The sequence below is a fragment of the Schistosoma haematobium genome, chromosome 7 (assembly GCF_000699445.3).
Source record: "Schistosoma haematobium chromosome 7, whole genome shotgun sequence".
Classification (NCBI taxonomy): Eukaryota; Metazoa; Platyhelminthes; class Trematoda; order Strigeidida; family Schistosomatidae; genus Schistosoma; species Schistosoma haematobium.
In genome coordinates, this window is record NC_067202.1 from 14,322,969 (window position 1) to 14,341,043 (window position 18,075).

Consider the following 18,075-nt stretch of genomic DNA (forward strand, 5'->3'; position numbering starts at 1 on the left):
TTAAACCAATCAAGGCAATATGGGTCAATCATCACAATGAAATAGAATAAGTCACTACACATAATAGGCAAAAGTACAAGTTGATAGTACGAAGACAGGTGAACTGATAATAGTGAGAATAATAACATACAATAACAAAACTCTTATCAATAGTTAATCGTTGGAAATAGAAGGTCAAACAAACATGGGTAAATAGACTAAGAATAGTAATCACAAAATATTAAAATCATTACGTAATAAGATGTGTGTAAATAATTAGATAGTGAAGAATACAAAGAGGTGGAAAATTACAAACAAATAATGGATGTGGAAATAAGGTTAACGATAACACAGATAGAATAAAATAAATAATGATAATAATAAAATTTAAAATAAAAACAATAATAATGAAAATAAATAAAAATTGTTAGTTAAGTTATAACTGGCCATGGAAGGGATAGAGGAGTCACGTATTTCTTCTGTACACATAAATTGGGGTTATATGTACGAATTCCAATGGCTTCAGCTATATATATATTTATTTTATTCTATCTGTGTTATCGTTAACCTTATTTCCACATCCATTATTTGTTTGTAATTTTCCACCTCTTTGTATTCTTCACTATCTAATTATTTACACACATCTTATTACGTAATGATTTTAATATTTTGTGATTACTATTCTTAGTCTATTTACCCATGTTTGTTTGACCTTCTATTTCCAACGATTAACTATTGATAAGAGTTTTGTTATTGTATGTTATTATTCTCACTATTATCAGTTCACCTGTCTTCGTACTATCAACTTGTACTTTTGCCTATTATGTGTAGTGACTTATTCTATTTCATTGTGATGATTGACCCATATTGCCTTGATTGGTTTAAAATTTTCGTATAAATATTCATGTATATTAGAGTAAAGCCTGATGACGATCTAATTGAAAACATTTGTTCGCTTATATGTGTTGTTCTAATTTTCACAATGGGAATCTTTAATATTGTGCAAGGTGTCCCAGAAACACTGACCCTAATTATGCTGATTATGTTATTTGAGAGTAGAGATTGACAAGTAGTCCTTGAACACCAAGGACATGGTGACTCAATGTGTGATGCGATTAACCAAGGACGGGGATGCTAGACCCTGTATTATGATGATAACCTTCCTATGGCAGCTACTACTCTTGAAGTATCTCGTGTCAACAGACGCCGGTTACAAACTAGAATCCACATGTACCTGGACAGGCCAAATGATGAAAGGATTAAACACAAAAGCAAGTTGGAACTGACTGTTCCACTTGTGGATTGTTAAGAACAAGGAGAAAACGTCAAAGGTACGGGGACCACGTACCCAGAGAACACAGTGTAGGTAGGTAGCCCATCCATGTAAGACAAACAGGACTAGGAGCCTCAAGAGTTTTAAACCAGAAGCGTAAACTGTCTGTATATGAAGCCCGCGAGTTTACTGAACAAAATGGATGGACTGGGTGGACTAAATGGGTCTCATAATACCCATATTATAGGAGTACATGAAACATGGGGATCTTCTGACTTTAAGAACCAGGATCTGGTAATACTCTGTATGTGTTTGTCTCGTAACAACATAAAAACAGGAATTAGGGCAGAGCAGCCCTTTACGTACGACATTGCTTGGTAGCATATCAAGCTTGTTCTCGACTGCTTATCAATCTTGATGAATATGTATGGTGAGACTGTTCAATACCTCAAAATATCTAGTTAGAAATCCTCTACAACAAGTCCATCGATGCCACCGAGTTAGAAAGTTGTATGGTTGAGGGATTGTCTCGCTCTCCCAGTCTTAGATATATCTATATCCTGAGTCTTAGAGACGTCAACCTTCCCAAATTCAATTTTTCTGAACATACATACATCGAGGGTGACATCTCTACTGAAGCTCGGTCCTTTGGCCTAGTTCAACATTTCGAATTGTTCTAAAACGTGAAGTAGGCAACTCAGTGAAGAAATAGTTAGACGCCGTCACTCATAAACTGCATATTTACAAGTGAAGAATTCCTAATTAGCATCCTTTCAACCTTGGCTCCCTTGAGAATAAAATACTATGCCATCATAGGCAGCCCAAACAACTAATGCACAAAAGCAACACGAACAGACAAAATCCAATATCGGAGAGAGCAATACGATAAATTAGTCTCCAGTCTGGAAAGCCTATTCTATCATGCAACCTCTCTTCGACAAACCAGAACGGGGATTACCCAATTTATAGGCTTCAGTGGCTCAGCAATGAACAACAGTGGTGCCGTTGAGTTTCTGGCAGTACCGTATTTTTTAATATCTCAGCCGTCACACACAAACAAGATCGGTGAGTTCTCCGGTAACTCAGCAGGACTCTTAGAATTTAACACAATTTGATCACGCGAGCCTGACGAGTTTGACATGACTTCGTTGATCAATCACCAATAACCGGAGATTTACACCTTTCCACTACCATGTTGGAGTATTCAAATGCTTCCAAGTGTATAAAATGCATCTCCACTTTGCGGTTAGACAACCAAAATAACAAATCCAACAGTCATAATAATACCGAGGTTAGACCACTGCGCGGTAGGTCTGTAGTGGCATTGGATCCCAATCACAATCTTCAAAGCTGGACTTGGGATGACTGAATAAACAGACTTCCAATATATAACACTAAGAGGAGGTTAAAAATGGTGGACACAAGAACATCCGTTCTATCTTCAGTTCATCGGGTGGCAATCACTTTCAGTATCTTGGTTTTTGACCAGAGTAAAGGGGTGATGATGCTGGATGGAAAGGAGATTACGTTGTCGCGTCATTGATTTTCGTGTAATATTACTTCCATTTTCAATCCCATATGATGACTTTTAACAGTATCATTTTTTCCGCATTTAGTTTGATATTTTGACCAGTATGACTGGTTTATTGCAGTGTGACCTTATTTTAAGTTAATGTTCTTTGCATTAATGCAGGATAGAATTCGTTTGGTATGGTATTCACCTCTGATTTTAGCAGTAATTCTGTATACATCTCCTATCTGTGATAATTATTAACTAATCTGGAGTAAGATGAATATATAAATGTGTTCATATATCATTTCGATACACTTTCGAATTTGGGTTCAATATGCCAAGCCAGCAAATACATCTACTGCATCCATGGACGCGAAAGACGAAACAAGAGACAACGGCAATAAACAGGAATCTTTTACTGAGGTTATTTTTCCGTATCGAAAATTGTTCCATTGATCGGATTTGTTTGTGAATGACTGGATCTTTGATCTTCATCAATTTTGTGAGCAATAACAGACGGTTTGTTTCATTCCTTGTTCCATTTTTTTTCATTTTATGTTATCTCTGTTGTTTGTTATATATAGCTCGCTTCTCACTTTGATTTTTTTCACATCATTTAGCTTCGATGTTTCATTTACGTGCATTTAGAGTACACCGTTCATATAGGTGATGGGTGTCTATCTTACTACTTAATTCGTCATCTAAAACGCATGGTCATTAAGATCCTGAAGTCATCAAGATAGATGGCCTAAATAAAGCGGTAGCAACTCCTGGAAGTCACATCAGTCTCAATGCAGATCCAGGATTATAAGTGGTATTCTGCTGATGGGAATCAAAGGATTAGGAAAAGTGTTCAAGGTAGTTGGGAAGAAGTGAAAGTGACTAATTTATGTTGTCTCGTTAAAACGTAAGCGTCTTTGTTCGTTAGTTCTGTGGTGCCATTGCGATAAACGATGTCAAGAATTTGCAGTGGGAAAGGTTTGGTAGCAAACATACGATGTTTGGTTTCAGTGTCATGTTTATCGTCTAGGAGGGAAAAACACAAAATATCCGGATGTACTTGAGTATACTCTGCTGCTATGAAAAAAACTTTTGAAAAATGGGATTGTATGACCTATAACCAGGGAGCCTTATTTTGTGCCGATCGAAATCCAACTCTGTAGTCCGAAATTACATAATGATACGACGAAACCAAGGTCAACGTGATTAAGCTAAACCACTGGGTTTTTCTGCATACTGTACGAAGCCCTCTTGAGTCACTCGCGGTCTATGATTATATCTCAATGAAATTATAACACAATCCACTGTGTGAATGTACGTAACACTATTGAATGGCGGCAAATTATTCCAGAAAATTCAACACACTTCAGCAGCCACTTCATAGTGAAGCTTTCCTCTTATACGAAATAACATGGTCTGTACTAAGTTCGATTCTGCAGACTGTGGTGAAGATGAATGGCAAATACTCGACAGATTTCAACTCTCAAACCGGATAACACGAAACTCAAAACATTTCAATAATCGAACGGTAAATTTATGTATATTATTGCAAATCCATAGAGACATTGTCCTCAACCATAAATGTAGAAACAAAATTCATTATATACCCCGAATATTGGGGTCCCTCGTAGCTTAAAAACAAATGGACAACTGAAGAAAAAAACAGAACCAAAGGATCAAGGTTGAAATTATACACAAACTAGTTTTAAACCTGAGTCTAACAACGATTTCGAAATTCCATAAAAAGGAAGCAGTATTCACAAAAATGGTTTATGGTAAATCAAATACGTCAAGGTTCTTTAGCAGCGCTATATATTGAAAAGTGATTAATAAGTACTTGAAGATCACTGGGAATATTCCCGACGGAAGGAATTTAATGTCCTGTCTACAAAAATCAATTGAAGTGACAAACGTTTTTATCAGACGCCTAAAGAGTACTGACAACTAATCACTACATGTTGTCACACAAGATATTACCGTAATCGGCCTGGTATCATTCGATAAAAAATGGAAGACTGATAACAAATTTCAACCAAAGAAGAACAAAATTTCAGTCAATGAAAATCAAGAAATATCGAGTAGAGTGTACATATTATCTGGATAATATTCAGTGAAGAAAAGGTCGAAAATCCTAAAAAAATAGCGATGCCATAAAATCGGAGACTTTGAAGGAATTTACAAAGCAACAGTTGTATTATTTGATTTTCTGAAGACAGAAATTTGAATGAAACGTTCGTGCTTGCTCGTCATAAAGCCAGGTTGTCTAAGTTAATTTGGTTAAACCTATTAATTTCGATTGATGAGTCAATAAACTAATGTCATTTGAGTTGAACACTCACGACTGGCTACTATCATACTTTCATTGAGCTGCCAATTATGGAATGAGACCAGCATTTTACGTGAACATGATTAATGATTTCACTGATCCTTTTGTCAAAGATCAGATTTTTGTTTCCGTGATGTTTCCCCGCGTTTTGAGGTATTTTTCGTGTTGTTCTATCTGGGAGCTCATTAAATAGTTTTAGTGGCCTGTATAAAGCATTGTTGTGGTGGACCCGCAAGCTGTTTTCTAGCCTATGGTAGAATACAGTGTGGCAATTGCAACAAGCAACTTTACGACAAGAGCACCGGATTCATACCAGCTGCATATAATTGGAGTCGCAAGCCGCCATCATGTTGGTTGTGCAAATCATGCAGTTCTACAAAGTCTCTACTGATTCCTGGGTTGGCTCAAACTAGCATTTACGATTTTAGGGAAAAAATTATGGTATGTACGGAGGTTACCAAACCCAATTTTATGAAGTTTGTGCTGATGATGTCGTTCAGAAGAACGATGAAAGCTCACCGACCAAAGCATCCAGCTCAGAAAACAAAACTCCACTAAAACTATCCACCTGAGCTACAAATCTTCTCCACATTGATTGAGAACTTTTATAAACCAAAATCGCACTACATTTATTCCAGCACATTGTAGATCTCACCATATATGACCTATAAAACTATGTATTGGATTCGACCATCACCTATGGTGATGATGTCAGCCAAATGCGCTTATCATATCCAAGTCCATGAAAGGTATATTCAGTCAAGTAGCTGCTCCAGGCCGTCCTAACATATTCTAGGCAGTCATGAAGGCGATGAACTCTGCAACCTCGACCAAAAACCGGAAAATTGATTCAAATATGTCAGTAGTGGAGGGATAAGCTTAATTCTAACAGTTGTACACTCAGGCAACTCGACCATTTATACGCTGGACAGTTCCAAAGAAATAAAAGCACGATCATCCCTGAACAGGACTGGATACTCGATGATTACTAAGTCAAAAGGGAAGACGTGAAATATCGCCATTAACCTTGGCACAGAACACGCTATGGAACGCTAAAGATTTGTCCGAAAAAAGTACACTAGGATAATCTGAGCAGTTTGGTGAAAATGTGAGAAGCGATTGGCACAATTTGTTATCGATCAGCCGAATAGATTGTTCCTGTCCGTAAATTACGGAACAAGAAGTCATCATTGGATTCTCAACCCAGTTATGGGATGAGGGCATCTTAAATAACAAAAAATGCCAAGGCAAGGCAGAAGCCATAGTGGACTGCTTCGGGAGAGTATTCACTCAGGAGTCTCATCTAGACTAAGAACTAGATCAAAACACAAAGTCACAAGATCGATTGCTTGCTATAGACTTTGATCGAGACGACAGACTAGGGGCTCTTCACACCCAAAAATAGTAAGCCAACAATTTCGGGTTTAAAAGATAGTACGCTAGTTGGAAGTGAACAAAATACATGTGACATACAGGTTTTCACAATATATTATCCAATCTTGGAACCTGTTCCTCGAAAAAGTATTGCACGATCCATCAGTAGGCCCATTCACAAGAAGACTAAAGACTCTCTCGAGCTTGTTGGGAAACGGCTTACACAATCCGTAGGCGTTTTGTCTTGAGAAGGGTTTATCGTTTGTTTTATAGTATGAAGTGACCATCAAAGTGACCTTGAACGATTTAAATGTGTCACCCATTATCTCTTTGAATTGATCTAAAATCCATATCACATCGGCACGCTTTTCCCTTCGAGTCCACGCAAACATTACAGTTTGACCTCGACCGCAATTATCCGTCACTACTAACTGGAATAACGAATATCTACATAGTAAAATACAACGATAAACATATTCACTTTTTATTATTAGTATTATACGTAGAATCAATGCACAAAACTTCTGGATATTTCCTGTACAGTTGTATTTGGTTATAACTACTGAAACATATTCTAGTGGCATATCCATTTTCTAAATGTTCCTTCACTTCGCCTTTCTGTCTAAGCATATCCATTACCTGCTTCCGAGTAAAACAACCTGAAATATATTTATATACACTTACCAGTGGAGAGTGTAGCTTTCATTCCTTTGACATCGGCAGCAGTTACTTGCTTACCAGTTCTCTCCTTAATGCTTTCGATAACTTCATCTGCTGACTCACAGTGAAGTATTACGGGCTTCAAGTTTTCTTTTTCTTCTGACGATAATCTCCTTGTCCGTGGATCACATACCATCCATGAACTACTACATGGATGATTGTGGAGCATGTTGTAGGATTTGATGACATATCCTTGCTCCTCTAGTCTTACGCGGAATTTAGATTGACAATTACAGAATTTAGACCTTAAACATAAGATATTAGTTAAAGATCTTACGACTTTTGCCTCACCTTCAAACCTTCCGATTTCCGTTTATGACCAAACGTACAATTAAACGATACAAACAGGTATTTGAACCTGACATCCTTCAGCAATCTGCTTTCTGTGTGGATGTAACGAGTATAAGTAGTCTGAGAACCAATAAAATTATAATTCCATACTTTCTGGAACTCTTTTAAGGCGCTTTCAAAATCATCCCACAACACGAAACGCTTGTTCAGTATCATACTTCGAAAGGCATCGGTTAGGTCGACTGAAATGTCACTTGAGCATGAAGCACTAAAAACAGACATGACTAATTATTAAAAGGTTATTCCTTGCAACAATAATAACCCAAGGAAATACTACAAATACTTAGGATTTACCTGTGACTTGACATTTCGTTGAGCTTTACTGCAGTTGTTGGTATCAAAGATCAAATTACAAAGCAACAACAGAGCATAGTGTACACTACAAAACAGAGAACGCTAAATTAATGGTTTTGGTATTTATTTCGTGCTTTTTTATGTAGCATAAGATGACTTATATATGGAAAAACTTGACACTCATGCAATCCAACCAACCCACGGCAATTGAAATACAGAATGACCGCCTCTAGTCAAGCCGTTCAAGGTCGTTGAAACGAAAGAGCGGGTACTTTTCAAAAGGACCTAACGTTTAACCCTTGCCGAAGTATTATAAACGTTATGAGTCAAATGTCGTGTTAAGTGGTGAGACCACAATTTATGGAAAAACCAATCAGATTTAGAGTAACATGTCTTGGATTTTGTTACGGAATTCATCCACCCATTTGTTAAATAGCGTTTTGGAATTTTGACCAATGTGAGTTCGTGATGAAAGCCATAGAGTTAATGCTTGGACCTAATTATCGGCCGTAACTCATATTCCTTACTCTCCAAACAGTTTCATAACCTTCATTTAACCCTAGTGAGTAGGTGGACATTCCCGAGATCACCAAGACATCACTGAAAGGTTGTCCATAAATTTTGGTCTCACCCATCCCAAGAAGTTTGGGTGGTTCTGCGTTTTTATTATCCATCGAAATCAAGTCACATGGTCTTTATAGCTGTTCAATGTATGTGCTGGTATGCGTGTGAGCAAACAACCAATCTATCTCGAATTATTTTCACCCATAACTTAATTCTCATACATAAAACCAGTTTTTAGTGTTACAACGGGTCACACTACTACAAGGAAGGTCGCGTTACTGACAGCGACTAATACCGTTTTGGTTACTATCTCTGTGAAGTAGCACATACTTGTCCATGCTGTACTGTCACCATGAGATCCTTCAGCCGCTAAGGCTGACAGGGTGGCTGACCACTTTGTTGCCTATGATCGGTCTGGACGCTGAAGTAGTTGGGACGTCTATGAAAAAAGATCAGACAAAAATTAGGACAGTGGCCCCCCTGAGTAACGTAAGGTGAAATGTTCTAGTATTTAACGGCGATGCGGATCGATAAGGTCGAATCATTTTCCATCATACCCAATTTTCAAAAGATATTTAAATAAATGTGTGTTTAAAATTGTGATGTTCTTTCACGGTCTTAACTGGAAAGGGTACATTAATTTGATTAGTTTGCCTCTTACTGATTCATACCATTCCTTTTCTGCAGCACAATAATATAATTTGGCATTATTCTAAGCCTTCACTTTATTGCTTGAAAAATGATTGTTTCAACCACTAGGTTACTTAATACTTGCAATCTGAGAGTGAGAGTCAATTTTCAGGTCATATATGATGCATTCTCCGGAGACTTGTAAAAGGTGCACGTTATTCATCAAATAATGAGTGTTTACAAATGTTTCATCGTATTTCGGTACTCGAATAACATAGTTGTTTTGTATTTTGGCCGTAACCAGATTTGAAGTGGATGGTTGACTTCAAAATAAAAAATATTGTGAATGTAAAACAATATAAGTCTGGTAATTAAAGAGAATGTTTTTGTGAATTTCTTCGAAAACTGTAGATGGATGTTCTGTTTGTTCGTCTTCATATTTATAGATGGACGAGTTGTCTATGTATAACCAACTACTATGTGTGGTTATAAAGTAGTTTCCAGCCTTCCTTTAAGTCGGACACTGCATCATTTACAGACTATCTCAACACTTTTCCCCATTATAGTATTCCTATACAGACCTGTTACAATGGGAATATTGAAATGTCATCATGTCAAACTAATGGTTTTCATCTATTTCGTAAAATACAATATCCATGACTTTGCTACCGATTGTTAACAAAATAAAATGACATGCATTTTCACATACGTCCATACTTTACAGGTTTTCTGTTTTGAATTTCCGAGAGGGACCTATTAAAAGTCCGAAAAATTATCTGGTAATCTGCTCTAATTTAAAATGAGTTCAGACTGGAATTCGTTACCAGTCAAATTATCTAAAAGCATACTAAAAGCTATCGATGCATTAGGATTTAAAGAATCTCTGCCTGTTCAGGTAATCCTTTCATGTTTATTTTTAATATCGTTAGCAATATGTTATTCCTCTCCTATTAAATTCAAAAGATGTTGCAGCTGAGGCTATCACTGGTTCTGGGAAAACTTTGGCATTTGTTATTCCCGTTTTGGAGATATTATTAAAAAGAAAACGCCCATGGCAAATATATGAAGTAAAACATCATAAAATAAATCTTATACCAAACAGATTGGAGCTTTGATTCTATCTCCTACCTGTGAATTAGCAATTCAAATATATGAGATAGTGTTACACTTTATCAAATATGTCAATGCAAACTCCAAGTAAGTAATAAATCAATCTAATTATTTCATATTTTTACATATTGTCTCTGTCGTGGTTTTTGTTTATTTTTTACTTTTCTGAGGCCTAGGTTTTACATTAAAAATAAATTTAAAATGTGGATAATGCCCCCTCCCCCCAAAGTTCGATTGTTTAAGAATCCGTCACTCATTCATTTATGATTTTTACACCAACAAATGAGTGAAAACATAACATTAGTCCATGATGTCATTGATTGTTAGTCTGAGTTATGTTAGTAGATGCAGACTACCTACTTGTGATAACCACGATCACCCCCAAATGCCCTGGTATGGCCGAGAGTGGGGTGGGCCCGCCCTCTCGAAATGCTCTCACACGGCCACGCGTATACAGCCTCTGCCAGGGAAGTCCAGCTCACTGCCTTCTCACACCACGGGGATGTTTACGAAAATGAGAGGACGGGAGGCGATTGTCCTGCGCTTTAACCGGATCCCAAACCAATGGTGCACATGAGCTCCAGTATCCTGAAGGAACAAATAGCGTATGAACCAATTGTTTGTCACCGGCTACCATGAGACTGCATCTCCTTACGATGCTCTACTGCCTCGTGGATCAGACCTTTAGGTAAAAGGGTTGGAATGTGGCCTCCTAAGAAAACCATCTACTTCGGTCTGGGCACTCAGGCAGTATCACAGCCCACACATAAACAGAATGAAACGACGATACTTACGGAAAATACTATTCTTGCTTCGATTAACAGTCAAACGATTCATGTTATTATTATTATTATTATTATTATTATTATTATTATTATTACACTACCTTACGCCAATCTGTGGTCGTTATTGTTCTTTTTTTCTTATGCGCTCCTTACCTTCTTTTTTCTCTTCCCATTCTCATTGTTTTGTGTGGTGCATATATATTTAGCGCCCCCTTGTACCAATATTAGTGTTCAAATAAATAAATAATAAATAAACCACGGTCGGTTGTTAAAAGGCTATGGGTTTGGGCTTCAGTTCATGAACTAATCATTTCTCCTATCTCAGTCTCTTAAGTATTTTACCAACCTGTTTTCCCATTATAATTCAGAGATACACTAAAACGTTGCTTATTTTAGTAAAAGTTAGTGTCTTTGTTAGGAAGCTATCTCCAATTTTATAAAGCAGGTGTATTTTCGTATTAACATGTTTTAAACAAAATTCAAAACGTTACATGAATAACTAAACCATTTACCTAAAATTCATAGTTCTATAGATTTTGTGAATTGATTATTGTGTTCTTGTATATTTGTTTAGTTGTGGAAAATTTCATTCTGAACTGTATCAATGTAACTATAGCTCTGTTGTTTTAACGTTCTGTCGAAAACTAAGTCATGAGTATAAAATGAATTTGGGATATCATTATATGAGTGGCCGTTATACATTAAATTGTTGTTAATAACATAGAACATTGTATTTTTACACTGTAATAACTGTGTATAAGAGAGCATGTATTCAGAATCTTATCCTTGTTGACGTCATCTCTAATATCATATAATGACTCAATAATTTGATTCGAAAGAAAAAGAAATCTGTGGAATAAAAAGACATAATATAATTTTGAAAATCAGTATCTAAGAGAAGATAAAGAGTGAATATATCTGTGCTATTTTAACTAATTCTAAGTCATATCGTTCAGCGTCTCCAACTACTGATTACGATAATCGTATTGACCCCGACCAGGTAGTACACACCTACTAACACGGCTCAATTCAATAATGACTGACTTTATGAACCGATGCTGTGTATGAGTTTACCTGCCTTTAATTTTTTTTTAACAATATCTGTAGTTTTAGTTTATTATTAAAATGATCACAACTTAGTGAATTGAAAAATTTCCAGACGGATTATTTTTCCTTGTTTACTAGTGAGTATAATTTCTCAGCGCTTGTCTTCACTAGTAGTGGACGTTCTAGTGGAGCTACAACAAAATTTCAAGACTTCAATAATTTTAAAGAAAAAGGTTCCACTATTCTTGTTGCTACACCTGGACGGTTAACTGATTTAATTTTGGCTGGTGCAATTGTTGACTATGGATTAGGTAATATGGCTAATCCTATTATCCGTGGACTTCGAAGTATGGTAGGTTACCTCCTGAAATTATTCCACTCAGTACATTGTTTATTATCCTCTATCTAGATTTCGAATTTAACTATTGTTTTTTTCACTGTAAAAGCATTCGAGTAAGTAAAATTCTCTGTATGTGAAATAACTTCATACAACTTAATAATGGATCGTTAATGGATAACAAAATGCATCCAAATAAAAATGACAATTAAAGTACCTATTTATGCATGATATCTCTGATATGTTTGACTATTCTGGACAATTCATATACTAACTCAAGATGAGGTACATTGTAAGTGAGGAATTTAATTATCGGCAGAGGCTTTGTTAATAAATTATTCATCTTTTAAAGGTTATTCAACCACATGTCCTATCTAGGTTAATTTACATTACTATTCAGCTTTTACTGAAACAGTTGGATCACCTTTCCCTTACATGATCAGTAGGTTAACCAGGCGTTTGGAGTGGGTAGTGTTCACCGTTAACCGAATCGGACCATAGAACTCGATAATCTACCATAAGAACAATAAACATAAAAAACACTGATACATATCTATTGGTTGTTTGGATTCTCCGATTGATGTTTAGGACTTTAATTGATCAGTCTGTTTTAGCATATGTACATCCTGTGTGGATTGCCTCGGTATTATCATAAAGTCACTGGAATTTTATAAGCAGAAATGGATGATAGCTTACAGTGAAATAAAACACTGCTTTGATTTTGCTTTACAAAACCTATTACTATCAAACATTTTCAAGTGGACCTAATGCAAACAAAAAGAAAGTTTGGTTAACTTCTCTTTCCTACATGGTAACGCGATTATAGTTATATAATTTCATCTGTCATATAATCTCTATTTAACTATCCATTGTTGTTTACTCGTTACGTTAATTCTATCTTACCCGTACGACTTAATTATAAATTATCGCTTATTTTGTAGAAAATTTTGTCCTTATAATTTTCTGACCCATTTCAAATGTCAGTCTAAACTTCATTAACTAAGTAATGGAGAACTGTGTTTGTAATGATATTAATACTTGTAAGTTTAGGCTGTTTATAGCTGGTGAGTAGAAACCTTGAGAAAGTCTAATGAATTCATTTCATTCTACAAATTGTTTTGTGCTTGATTTATTCAAATACTATGGATAAGTATGTATTGAATTCACTAATTTTGACGCACCTAAACACTTGTACCAATGTTTTCAACAAAATTACGACAGTCTAATCAAGATACGACAATTACATTACGCCTATATACACCACTAGACGTTTGGTAGCCTTATCACAAAGATTCGAATCTGAGTTTTGTATCCTGAACACTCCTCAACAAAGTGTGTCCATAACGTCTAGGAAGTTGGTGCTTCTTAGGAAATTCGACTCTATCAATGACGTCAATCTTTAGTTATTCAACAGTCGATTATCAATCTGAAAGAAACGATTTAGTAATCCGGATGACAAAATATAGTCATCTATCTTAGTGATTTAATTATTCAACTTTCTCTCAAACAAATTTCAAAGCTCACTATTTATTTGAGAATTCAGATAGGTGAATTTATTTCACGATAAGCACTATATAAAGCTTAGCACATATAACCCTATGATTCGTTACTGAGTTACATCATTTATGCCTTACATTAAAAAATTAAAACACTAATGAGTATTGTGTTAAATATGCATTCATTCGTTTACTAGATAATGAATTTATACCATTTTTCTTGTCGTATAAGTGTACTTTATCTTGTTTATAAATCAGCTTGTGCCAATTATAAGTGAATATACTATGAAAAGCAATGTCATTATATTATGCCACTGTTATAGAGATTTCTCACATTTCTTTACTTTCCTGTCTTTTTTTTCTCCTTCAAAATAGGAGGTTTTGATACTTGATGAAGCTGATCGTCTTCTAGAAATGGGATTTGAATCACAGTAATTATTTTATTTTAATCACAAGTTTATTGATCACATTTCATACATATTCAGTTGCTGGGTCACATATTTTCGCATCAATTCTATGCCTACAATTGAGTGATCATTGATTACTGACGGAATTTCATGTTTGTCTAGTTCTTTAGTTGAAATCATGACTGGATCTTATCTAAATCACTACTGAAAGCTGAAAGCAATAAGTGACTGTTTCGTCCTAAGCAGTGCCAATCCATGATCCTCGTACTGGGACCAAACACTGCTTCCAAGTTTTCAGTGGTGGTCTATCTAAGTCAAGTTCGTGATTCGAACAGTGAAAGTTCTTCAGTCTCTACAAATCCCATCATATTAATAGTTCTTCGGTGCTGATCAAGCTTCAATGTGTCCATTAGTCTGATTTAATTAATATTGCATTCACTGTCTTGAGCTGTTGAAGGTTATCGACCGAATATCCCAAACTTAAATTACTTAACTACGCCTTTTACCCCTCGTGAAGTTCCTCATAATCCATTTAGCCACCGGAAGGAAGAGAAAGGTGGAGAGTAAATAGCCATGTCCGAAACTAGTTTTCACTATGCCGCGTATAACCGTTTTGTTGAATGCATATAAATTTGAGAATCTATCACCATTCTCGTTCATTTCTCCCAGTCACTCCATATCGTCCCACGATATTTTGATATCTGGTGTTGTCTGTTTCGACTCTCCCCCTTTCTATTTCTTCTGGTGGCTGAGTGGATTATAAAGACCTCTACATCCCCAAGGAAGCACGGAATGCAATAGACAGCTTGGGTTCAGCTAGACGATTTTGACTTTGCAGATGACCTAGCACTTCTATTCCATAAACACCGACAAATACAAGTCAAGACAGCCAGTGTAGCAGAAGCCTCTGCATTAGTATACTTCAGCATACATGTAAGAAAAACCAAGATTCTCAAATACAACACGGAGAACACCAACCCAATCACACTTGATGGAGAAGCTCTGTAATAGTTGAAAACTTTCACTTACCTGGACGGCATCATCGATGAACAAGGAGCATCTGATACAAATGTAAAGGCAAAGATTGGCAAAGCAAGAATAGCATTCCTACAGTCTTACAACATATGGAATTCAAAACAACTATCAACCAACATCAAAGTCACAATCTTCAATATGAACGTCAAGACAGTTCTATTGTACGGAGATGAGACTTCGAAAACGACCACAACCAGGTACAAGTATTTATAAACAATTGTCTACACAAGATACTCAATGTCCGTTGGTCGGACACCATCAGCGACAGCCTACTGTTGGACAGAGCGAACCAGCTGCTTTACACACTAATTGTTTAATAAATAGACATTACAGATACACAAATAGAATCATTCTAAAATATCCTTTTCAAATTCAACATTTCTCCTCTTCCTGACGATCTGATTTATTATGCAACAACTTCATAATGAATGTGGTGCTTCATTAATGTCCTTCGCTCTCCAACCATGACTTCTAACGGATATAGAATCTTCGATATTAGTCAAGAGAACATTTTGACAGTATATGTATCAGATATATAGGGAGATGTAATTCACCTATCGAGTGGAGGTATATGCACTCGGCTTTTAGCCATGCTATTTATGTAAGTTTATAATGCTCTCCGGCTGGCGAAATCAAAAGTAGATGGGTAGGGTCTCGAACCTGCCGCCTACTGTCTGAAACTTCGATATCGTCCCATTAAAATGTCTGGTCAATATATCTTACTGGTGTATTTGTTGTAAGTTTTGTCAAGCTGGATAATTATTCAGCGATAGAGTTATGATAAACCGGTCAGAGATAATATATTACCTTCGATAATCTCTTTTGGAGGTACCTGAAAAGGAAATTGGGTTAGAGGTGGTCTTAGTGACCTGGGAGCGTGACCGCAATGCCCAAGGGACACCTGCTTGAGGTCGGTCACACACGACCTTTTTATGGGTAATTTTTGTGTTAGTTCCGTACTTGTTGAGACCTTACCGCCGGAGACGGATATCCGTGGGATAAGAGGAGGTGTGCATTTTTAGGGTCGACCTTTTTTAACCCCACCCCTCCTTGTGGGAAGACAGCATCGCTGTCATGCTGGTTGTCTGAAGGAAACACCTTACTGCTGTCACACCTCTGTACAGTCAGCAGTATGACTTCGCCTTCGGACCTTGAGTTTGTTGCTTTCAGTCTTACTGCTCTTCAGTCGACTTGTCTGACATGGTAGGACTTTGAGGAACAGTTGTTCCAGCCAGTATAGCTCGGTTGCTTCATCACGATAGGCAAGCCCGACCACCACGTCAAGGTAGCAAGAACGGTCGGGCCTTCGATAATCTTCCTTCAACTATAGACTAAAGATGTGTAAGTTTTGTTGGTTGTTGAAATTTACCATCCAAGTTTGATGGAATTCTTTTAAAATGAAGGCTTTTGTTTGGTTCTATGAAGTTTTGCTCCATTCTGTATTAATATAATTCCTAATATTTTGTTACATTGTATTACATTCCACAGAATCAACACCATCTTATCCTTCTTACCTAAACAACGAAGAACAGGACTATTTTCTGCAACTCAAACAACTCGTGTTGAAGATCTCGTAAGAGCTGGTAAGCAAGTTTGTTTTTATGTAATACCGAACTATTTAACCTAAAGTACATGGTTATTTACTTGTATTTATTTTAATAGTTGAGATCATAAGTCAATCGAAGCTAGACCACTATGGAAAACTTGGAAGCACTTGACGGCTGTTTCGTCCTATTGTGGGACTCTTTATGATCTCAACTATTAAAATTACTATAATATCCACAAAAAACCCCTTCTGGTATTATATTTATTTGTTTAAACATAAACATTAGTGTAAAATGGCACCAAAATATTTTTCACCACTACATCACCCCCCTACACAATAAGGTAGTATACTTTTTTTGAAAACATTTTGAGAACAGTAACTCTTTTCGATTTCTCCGAACCCTACAGTTTTCTTAAAGATCATGCTTCTATTTTATATATTGATTGCAGTCAAGCATTTGGTTCGATTTATTGGTATTTTTTTGCTTCAACAGCGTTTGTTACCACCCATACACAGACAGTATTTATCAGTCAATATTTCTTTGATTGGTGGTTTGTTCACGGGACATTTTATGGAGTTAGGTTTCTGAGGATCCTAGAGCCCATGTGCACCAATGGTTTGGAATTAGGGTTTTTCGACTCCCCTAGATGGATCCTTCATATCCACCAACACGATTAAAGCACCAGACATTCGCTGTTCGTCCTCTTAATTTCGTAAAAAACACCCATGGTGTGAGAAGGCAGTGAGTAGGACTTCCCTGGTAGTGGTTGTATGCAGATGGTCATGTCAGGGCATTTGGAGAGGGAGTCCTGACTTTCCCCACTCTCGGCCGTACTGTGTTGCTTATACTGACTAAATAAACATATTTTTCATAATATAATACATAGATTTAATTCGTAGTAAATCTAGACTTGTGTTGCATTTTATTAACTTAAAACTTACGTATTTGTCCCATATCCATCCTATCTTTGATTTAATTCTATTATAACTATACTAACTCCAAGTTATTAAGATGTATAGAGAAATATTTTTATTACTACGTAGTTTCAAATGGTTCGTAAACTAATTTTAGTTCATGGTAATTATTTCCAAGTTGTTTGAATGGTATGAAACATTACCTTTAAAAAAAATAATAGAACATTTATAGGCCACTAGTATTTGGCCATATATGCCTTCGAAGTATTCTGCGCGTATGTTTCAATCACTGAGTTGGTAGTGCTTAAGTTAAGGTGGTAAATCAGTTAATGGAGTAGGTAGTATATCTGCATCGACTGCTGTAGTTAAGCCA

At 36.3% G+C, this 18,075-nt stretch overlaps 1 protein-coding gene across 1 annotated transcript in view; it reads left to right on the forward strand.

Moving 5' to 3' along the window:
• Positions 1-8,088: 8,088 nt before the first annotated feature.
• Positions 8,089-18,075, forward strand: part of DDX55_1 (ATP-dependent RNA helicase ddx55) — an 87,904-nt gene continuing 77,917 nt past the window's right edge. The window contains exons 1-8 of the mRNA XM_051218060.1: positions 8,089-8,175; positions 8,214-8,287; positions 9,749-9,919; positions 9,954-10,091; positions 10,127-10,221; positions 12,105-12,318; positions 14,175-14,230; positions 16,730-16,824. Coding sequence (XP_051064494.1) covers positions 9,824-9,919; positions 9,954-10,091; positions 10,127-10,221; positions 12,105-12,318; positions 14,175-14,230; positions 16,730-16,824 — 694 coding nt within the window. The 5' untranslated portion in view covers positions 8,089-8,175; positions 8,214-8,287; positions 9,749-9,823. The remainder of the gene's footprint in view (positions 8,176-8,213; positions 8,288-9,748; positions 9,920-9,953; positions 10,092-10,126; positions 10,222-12,104; positions 12,319-14,174; positions 14,231-16,729; positions 16,825-18,075) is intronic.